The 9,137-nt window shown below is 50.9% G+C and overlaps 1 protein-coding gene across 1 annotated transcript; it reads left to right on the plus strand.

Annotated features, from left to right (window-relative positions):
• The first annotated feature begins 5,347 nt into the window (after nt 1-5,347).
• On the plus strand, nt 5,348-8,947 carry LOC139444831 (uncharacterized). The gene is made up of 4 exons (XM_071225813.1): nt 5,348-5,754; nt 6,988-7,103; nt 8,519-8,644; nt 8,791-8,947. The coding sequence occupies exons 1-4, from the start codon at nt 5,709-5,711 to the stop codon at nt 8,911-8,913; spliced, it is 411 nt and encodes a 136-aa protein (XP_071081914.1). The 5' UTR covers nt 5,348-5,708; the 3' UTR covers nt 8,914-8,947.
• The last annotated feature ends 190 nt before the right edge of the window (nt 8,948-9,137 follow it).

Below are 9,137 nucleotides of genomic sequence, written 5' to 3' on the forward strand. Positions count from 1 at the left end.
TGGGATCTTTTTTTGGCCTGATAATGCCGTTGCATGCAAGGTTAAATTTTAAATCACTCACTCACTCCATTTTTCCCCGACCCAAGCCGAGCCGGCGAAACCCGTTTTTCTTTTTTAATAACATTATTCTATTATCTCGCAAATGTATCTTTGAGTTTCTGAATTGAACCGATTTTTATCCGAATGCATAGGGTAAAGGGAAGTAACTCATTTCGTTCACGAGTTTTGCTAACTCGGGGGACACAGGCTCTCACACAGGCTACATCGCACCATATGCCCCTCGACCATAGAGATTGGTTGACAACTATTTATGTATTTAAGTGTGAATCCCGACGAGAGTGTAAAACATTAGTTTCAACAAAGGAAGTTTCCCCTGTTGTCATGGTACTGTCACTTACATCTGATTGAGTGATTGAGTGAGTGATTGAGTGAGTGAGTGAGTGAGTGAGTGAGTGAGTGAGTGAGTTGGGTTTAACGCCGCTTTTAACAGCATTCTGATATATCACGGCATGCCCGGTCCCTCAAAGCCCCCCCCCCCCCCCCCCCCCCCCCCCCCCAAAATCTGACCAATTCATGACTCCAGCTACAAATAAAAGAGCAATATGAGAGCATATGTCACGTGACATGAGAGGGATGTAGAGGGGAATTCCCTATAATAATATTGTAGGGAATTCCCCTTTACATCCATGTATGTTGCTATTCAGAGCTGTAGGGCATATACACCGCACCTACGCATTCAATCCCGACACTTACACGACAGAATCCATGTTAAACATATTAGTCAAGCTTGATTAATGTAAATTACGTGAAACATTATCAACAAGTTCAATATTACTTCGTTCTCCAAGTTGTGTGAGATTCCCTGGACTGAGCGCACACTTCTGATAACTGCCGTCGATAAAAAACATTTTTGTCTCACCAGCCACATGGGTATACCAGGTTCATGGTCACAGGATAGATACACTTCTACTTTGCAATATCATCAGATACAAGAGTTACTTATAACTTCCGACTGCAGTTGACATTAATGAAAAACAACAAGTGCTAAACATTGTCTACAACGGTATTGTCACGTGACTCAATGGAGTGTCTTTGAAACTAAAGACAAATTCATGTTGGCTCAGTGACGTGGCTGGTTGTGTGTGAGTGAGGTGTGTTAGAGGGTCAGATGTGTGACGGTGATGTGGCTGGTTGTGTGTGAGTGAGGTGTGTTAGAGGGTCGGGTGTGTGACGGTGACGTGGCTGGTTGTGTGTGAGTGGGGTGTGTTAAAGGGTCAGGTGTGTAGGCTCAGTGACGTGGCTGGTTGTGTGTGAGTAAGGTGTGTTAGAGGGTCGGGTGTGTAGGCTCAGTGACGTGGCTGGTTGTGTGTGAGTGAGGTGTGTTAGAGGGTCGGGTGTGTGACGGTGAAGTGGCTGGTTGTGTGTGAGTAAGGTGTGTTAGAGGGTCGGGTGTGTAGGCTCAGTGACGTGGCTGGTTGTGTGTGAGTGAGGTGTGTTACAGGGTCAGGTGTGTGATGGTGACGTGGCTGGTTGTGTGTGAGTAAGGTGTGTTAGAGGGTCGGGTGTGTGACGGTGACGTGGCTGGTTGTGTGTGAGTGAGGTGTGTTAGAGGGTCAGATGTGTGACGATGACGTGGCTGGTTGTGTGTGAGTAAGGTGTGTTAGAGGGTCGGGTGTGTGACGGTGACGTGGCTGGTTGTGTGTGAGTGAGGTGTGTTAGAGGGTCAGATGTGTGACGGTGACGTGGCTGGTTGTGTGTGAGTGAGGTGTGTTAGAGGATCAGATGTGTGACGATGACGTGGCTGGTTGTGTGTGAGTAAGGTGTGTTAGAGGGTCGGGTGTGTGACGGTGACGTGGCTGGTTGTGTGTGAGTGAGATGTATTAGAGGGTCAGATGTGTGACGGTGACGTGGCTGGTTGTGTGTGAGTGAGGTGTGTTAGAGGGTCAGGTGTGTGACGGTGACGTGGCTGGTTGTGTGTGAGTGAGGTGTGTTAGAGGGTCAGATGTGTGACGATGACGTGGCTGGTTGTGTGTGAGTAAGGTGTGTTAGAGGGTCGGGTGTGTGACGGTGACGTGGCTGGTTGTGTGTGAGTAAGGTGTGTTAGAGGGTCAGATGTGTGACGATGACGTGGCTGGTTGTGTGTGAGTGAGGTGTGTTAGAGGGTCGGGTGTGTGACGGTGACGTGGCTGGTTGTGTGTGAGTGAGGTGTGTTAGAGGGTCGGGTGTGTGACGGTGACGTGACTGGTTGTGTGTGAGTAAGGTGTGTTAGAGGGTCAGATGTGTGACGGTGACGTGGCTGGTTGTGTGTGAGTGGGGTGTGTTAGAGGGTCAGATGTGTGACGGTGACGTGGCTGGTTGTGTGTGAGTGAGGTGTGTTAGAGGGTCGGGTGTGTGACGGTGGCGTGGCTGGTTGTGTGTGAGTGAGGTGTGTTAGAGGGTCGGATGTGTGACGGTGACGTGGCTGGTTGTGTGTGAGTGAGGTGTGTTAGAGGGTCGGGTGTGTGACGGTGACGTGGCTGGTTGTGTGTGAGTGAGGTGTGTTAGAGGGTCGGGTGTGTGACGGTGACGTGGCTGGTTGTGTGTGAGTGAGGTGTGTTAGAGGGTCGGGTGTGTGACGGTGACGTGGCTGGTTGTATGTGAGTGGGGTGTGTTAGAAGGTCAGGTGTGTGACGATGACGTGGCTGGTTGTGTGTGAGTGAGGTGTGTTAGAGGGTCAGATGTGTGACGGTGACGTGGCTGGTTGTGTGTGAGTGAGGTGTGTTAGAGGTCGGGTGTGTGACGGTGACGTGGCTGGTTGTGTGTGAGTGAGGTGTGTTACAGGGTCCGGTGTGTGACGGTGACGTGGCTGGTTGTGTGTGAGTGAGGTGTGTTAGAAGGTCGGGTGTGTGACGGTGACGTGGCTGGTTGTGTGTGAGTGAGGTGTGTTAGAAGGTCGGGTGTGTGACGGTGACGTGGCTGGTTGTGTGTGAGTGAGGTGTGTTAGAAGGTCGGGTGTGTGACAGTGACGTGGCTGGTTGTGTGTGAGTGAGGTGTGTTAGAGGGTCAGATGTGTGACGGTGACGTGGCTGGTTGTGTGTGAGTGAGGTGTGTTAGAGGGTCGGGTGTGTGACGGTGACGTGGCTGGTTGTGTGTGAGTGAGGTGTGTTAGAGGGTCGGGTGTGTGACGGTGACGTGGCTGGTTGTGTGTGAGTGAGGTGTGTTAGAGGGTCGGGTGTGTAGGCTCGTTGACGTGGCTGGTTGTGTGTGAGTGAGGTGTGTTAGAGGGTCAGGTGTGTGACGGTGACGTGGCTGGTTGTGTGTGAGTGAGGTGTGTTAGAGGGTCAGGTGTGTGACGGTGACGTGGCTGGTTGTGTGTGAGTGAGGTGTGTTACAGGGTCAGGTGTGTGATGGTGACGTGGCTGGTTGTGTGTGAGTGAGGTGTGTTAGAGGGTCAGGTGTGTGACAGTGACGTGACTGGTTGTGTGTGAGTAAGGTGTGTTAGAGGGTCAGGTGTGTGACAGTGACGTGACTGGTTGTGTGTGAGTAAGGTGTGTTAGAGGGTCGGGTGTGTAGGCTCAGTGACGTGGCTGGTTGTGTGTGAGTGAGGTGTGTTAGAGGGTCGGGTGTGTGACGGTGAAGTGGCTGGTTGTGTGTGAGTAAGGTGTGTTAGAGGGTCGGGTGTGTAGGCTCAGTGACGTGGCTGGTTGTGTGTGAGTGAGGTGTGTTACAGGGTCAGGTGTGTGATGGTGACGTGGCTGGTTGTGTGTGAGTAAGGTGTGTTAGAGGGTCGGGTGTGTGACGGTGACGTGGCTGGTTGTGTGTGAGTGAGGTGTGTTAGAGGGTCAGATGTGTGACGATGACGTGGCTGGTTGTGTGTGAGTAAGGTGTGTTAGAGGGTCGGGTGTGTGACGGTGACGTGGCTGGTTGTGTGTGAGTGAGGTGTGTTAGAGGGTCAGATGTGTGACGGTGACGTGGCTGGTTGTGTGTGAGTGAGGTGTGTTAGAGGATCAGATGTGTGACGATGACGTGGCTGGTTGTGTGTGAGTAAGGTGTGTTAGAGGGTCGGGTGTGTGACGGTGACGTGGCTGGTTGTGTGTGAGTGAGATGTATTAGAGGGTCAGATGTGTGACGGTGACGTGGCTGGTTGTGTGTGAGTGAGGTGTGTTAGAGGGTCAGGTGTGTGACGGTGACGTGGCTGGTTGTGTGTGAGTGAGGTGTGTTAGAGGGTCAGATGTGTGACGATGACGTGGCTGGTTGTGTGTGAGTAAGGTGTGTTAGAGGGTCGGGTGTGTGACGGTGACGTGGCTGGTTGTGTGTGAGTAAGGTGTGTTAGAGGGTCAGATGTGTGACGGTGACGTGGCTGGTTGTGTGTGAGTGAGGTGTGTTAGAGGGTCGGGTGTGTGACGGTGACGTGGCTGGTTGTGTGTGAGTGAGGTGTGTTAGAGGGTCGGGTGTGTGACGGTGACGTGACTGGTTGTGTGTGAGTAAGGTGTGTTAGAGGGTCAGATGTGTGACGGTGACGTGGCTGGTTGTGTGTGAGTGGGGTGTGTTAGAGGGTCAGATGTGTGACGGTGACGTGGCTGGTTGTGTGTGAGTGAGGTGTGTTAGAGGGTCGGGTGTGTGACGGTGACGTGGCTGGTTGTGTGTGAGTGAGGTGTGTTAGAGGGTCGGGTGTGTGACGGTGACGTGGCTGGTTGTGTGTGAGTAAGGTTTGTTAGAGGGTCGGGTGTGTAGGCTCGTTGACGTGGCTGGTTGTGTGTGAGTGAGGTGTGTTAGAGGGTCAGGTGTGTGACGGTGACGTGGCTGGTTGTGTGTGAGTGAGGTGTGTTAGAGGGTCAGGTGTGTGACGGTGACGTGGCTGGTTGTGTGTGAGTGAGGTGTGTTACAGGGTCAGGTGTGTGATGGTGACGTGGCTGGTTGTGTGTGAGTGAGGTGTGTTAGAGGGTCAGGTGTGTGACGGTGACGTGACTGATTGTGTGTGAGTAAGGTGTGTTAGAGGGTCAGGTGTGTGACAGTGACGTGACTGGTTGTGTGTGAGTAAGGTGTGTTAGAGGGTCGGGTGTGTGACGGTGACGTGGCTGGTTGTGTGTGAGTGAGGTGTGTTAAAGGGTCAGGTGGTCAGTACGGTTAACCTTGGCTGGTTGCGTGTGAGTTGTGTGTACCTTTAAATTGCTGACGGAGGCGTTAAACTACATTTATTCACTAACTACAACAAGTTTTTCAATTTTTAACGGATGAGGGAGACAATCTGTGTGGAGTTGGGCAGAAGCAATAATACAGGCAATTATATGACTCACTCACGCAGGAGGAAGGATCCCACTAGGAGCCGGTACTTCCCTGTCATGACTTAATTAATTGAACTTCCTGATGTAACAAGGAAAACAAGCACCAGCCATTGTCATCATCATAATGGTCATGTGATCGTATCACTGGTGCTGGATCTCCTTGTCAGTGTATGGACACCCGGGCTGGCGTCATGTCGCGGAACTGTTTATACAGTAATAGGAGATGCTGCTTTTAAATTCTTCATTGAAAAAAACCCAGACGTTGATAACAAAACAACATGGGATTGGTGACGTGTTTCTATAAATAGCTACATTCATTTTCAAGCACCCGACTTCCTTGCTTGACAAAGGCAGCGGGTGGTCACGTGCAAGTGGGCGTGGTCGGGCTGGAAACACAGACTTGTGCGAGAATTGAAATAAAATCTTACTTGGCGACCCGACACTATGTTTCGCCTGGTCTACGCTCTTGCTTGTCTTGCGGTTGTTGATGGTACGTGTGTTTTAACATATTATGAAATGTTCAGGTTTTATATTGATGCGCTTCATAGTAAAATAGTCAAGTAACAAAGCTTCCAATAATTGTGTCTGTCACAGATGCCTGTAGATAATTATGTCTGACACAGATGCCTGTAGATAATTGTGTCTGTCACAGGTGCCTGTAGATAATTGTGTCTGTTAAAGGTGCCTGTAGATAATTGTGTCTGTCACAGATGCCTGTAGATACTTGTGTCTATCACAGGATCCCGTAGATAATTATGTCTGACACAGGTGCCTGTAGATAATTGTGTCTGTCACAGGTGCCTGTAGATAATTGTGTCTGTCACAGGTGCCTGCAGATACGTGTGTCTATCACAGGATCCCGTAGATAATTATGTCTGACACAGGTGCCTGTAGATAATTGTGTCTGTCACAGGTGCCTGTAGATAATTGTGTCTGTCACAGGTGCCTGTAGATAATTGTGTCTGTCACAGGTGCCTGTAGATACTTGTGTCTATCACAGGATCCCGTAGATAATTATGTCTGACACAGGTGCCTGTAGATAATTGTGTCTGTCACAGGTGCCTGTAGATAATTGTGTCTGTCACAGGTGCCTGTAGATAATTGTGTCTGTCACAGGTGCCTGTAGATAATTGTGTCTGTCACAGGTGCCTGTAGATAATTGTGTCTGTCACAGATGCCTGTTGATAAGTGTGTCTGTCACAGCTGCCTGCAGATACTTGTGTCTATCACAGGATCCCGTAGATAATTATGTCTGACACAGGTGCCTGTAGATAATTGTGTCTGTCACAGGTGCCTGTAGATAACCGAGTCTGTCACAGCTGCCTATAGATAATCACAGTCACAGCGGTAGTCACGCACTACGGCAGTAGAGTGATTGGGACGCTGTGCTAACCCGGATCCCGGTCGTTGCAGTTACTTGTGCTGAGTGTACTTGACATCACGTGGATTTCACCTCCTGTGACAGGATGCCTGTGAGTGAGTGAGTGATTGAGTGAGTATGGTTTTACGCCGCTTTTAGCAATATTCCAGCAATATCACGGCGGGGGACACCAGAAATGGGTTCACACACCACTGTACCCATGTCGGGAATCGAACCCGGGTCTTCGGTGTGACGAGCGAACGCTTAAACCACTAGGCTATCCCACCGCCCTCTATGAAAGTAAGCTCCAGTGATTATATACCATGTTGAACATTGAAGCAGGCCGAGTTCTTGTACCTACAGGTGCCTGCCATGGGTCCCACACGTATCACGCCCGGGGCACCGCCTACTTCCCGTCCAATGACCCCATTGAAGGAGGGTTCGTGGACATGCGCGGTGCACCACTCCGCACTCTACAGGTGAAGCAAGTATAACATCGCTGGGTTGCTGGGTTGGTGGAGGGTTGCTGGGTTGGTTGAGGATTGCTGGGTTGGTAGAGGGTTGCTGGGTTGGTGGAGGGTTGCTGGGTTGGTGAAGGGTTGCTGGGTTGGTGGAGCGTTGCTTGGTTGGTGGTTGCGTGAGTGAATTGGTGGAGGGTTGCTGGGTTGGTGGAGGGTTGCTGGGTGGATGGTTGCGCGAGTGAATTGATGGAGTGTTGCTGGGTGGGTGGTTGTACGAGTGAGTGAGTTAGCGAAGGGTTGCTGGTGGTGGTTGTACGAGTGAGTGAGTTAGCGAAGGGTTGCTGGTGGGTGGGTGGTTGTACGAGTGAGTGAGTTAGCGAAGGGTTGCTGGTGGTGGTTGTACGAGTGAGTGAGTTAGCGAAGGGTTGCTGGTTTGGTGGTTGTACGAGTGAGTGAGTTAGCGGAGGGTTGCTGGTGGTGGTTGTACGAGTGAGTGAGATAGCGAAGGGTTGCTGGGTGGTGATTGTACGAGTGAGTGAGATAGCGAAGGGTTGCTGGGTGGTGATTGTGCGAGTGAGTGAGATAGCGAAGGGTTGCTGGGTGGTGATTGTGCGAGTGAGTGAGTTAGCGAAGGGTTGCTGGTGGGTGGGTGGTTGTGCGAGTGAGTTTGTTAGGGAAGGGTTGCTGGATGGTGATTGTGCGAGTGAGTGAGATAGCGAAGGGTTGCTGGGTGGTGATTGTACGAGTGAGTGAGATAGCGAAGGGTTGCTGGATGGTGATTGTGCGAGTGAGTGAGATAGCGAAGGGTTGCTAGTGGGTGGTTGTGCGAGTGAGTGAGTTAGCAAAGAGTTGCTGGTGGTGGTTCGAGTGATTGAGTTAGCGAATGGTTGCTGGTGGGGTGGTTGTGTGAGTGAGTGAGCAAAGGGTTGCTAGTGGGTTGGCTGTGTGAGAGAGTTAGCGAAGTGTTGCTGTTGGGTGGTGGTTATGTGAGTGAGTAAGCGAAGGGTTGCTGGGTGGGTGGTGGTTGTACGAGTGAGTGAGTTAGCGAAGGGTTGCTGGTGGTGGTTGTGCGAGTGAGTGAGTTAGCGAAGGGTTGCTGGTGGTGGTTGTACGAGTGAGTGAGTTAGCGAAGGGTTGCTGGTGGTGGTTGTGCGAGTGAGTGAGTTAGCGAAGGGTTGCTGGTGGTGGTTGTGCGAGTGAGTGAGTTAGCGAAGGGTTGCTGGTGGTGGTTGTACGAGTGAGTGAGTTACCGAAGGGTTGCTGGTGATGTTTGTGCGAGTGAGTGAGTTAGTGAAGGGTTGCTGGTGGTGTTTGTGCGAGTGAGTGAGTTAGCGAAGGGTTGCTGGTGGTGTTTGTGCGAGTGAGTGAGTTACCGAAGGGTTAAAGACTGACTGAAGGACTCATTGTATATATATGGATGTATTTCTTGTCAGGATTTCTTGGAAGGCCGCGCCTTGAATGTTAGCGTTGCCATGGACAACCGTGCGGGAATCCTCTACGGAACCCCCATTTGTATCCCCGAGATGAACAAGAAGTACAAGAAGGACATTCTGTTCAAGGTGAGGTGTGATGTTTGACTCGATCGACACCGACTCGAACTTCGGACTCTTAAGTATGCTTCAGCTTCAATTGTATCCTCAGGTCCCGCTTTGTCGAGGTTCCGTTTTGTCGATGTGTCATTATATGGGCTCGTTGTTTTCTTCAGATGGTTGACACCGGAAGTGCCTTCGTCGGCAAGAACCACAGTCGCATAGATATCTGCGTGCGCACCCGCGCTGAAACGTACGACAAGACGATCAATGGACCGCTGACTCTGGTGTTCCCGTGATGCATTGTGACCGAAATAAAAGCTGATATGAATATTCGAAAGGTTGTTGTAAAGGTTAGAGCATCTTGATGTCATCCCGTGGTTAAATGATTACGTCATTAAGAAGGGAAAGATATACAATGCGTTAGAATAGTTCCCCGGAGACCTGGCGAACCTGTAGGCGAACTCCCTGTGGGCAAAAGTAGACCTGGCGAACCTGTAGGCGAACTCCCTGTTGGCGAAAG

This window comes from Haliotis cracherodii, unplaced genomic scaffold (assembly GCF_022045235.1).
Source record: "Haliotis cracherodii isolate W230 unplaced genomic scaffold, xgHalCrac1.p SCAF_10, whole genome shotgun sequence".
Taxonomy (NCBI): Eukaryota; Metazoa; Mollusca; class Gastropoda; order Lepetellida; family Haliotidae; genus Haliotis; species Haliotis cracherodii.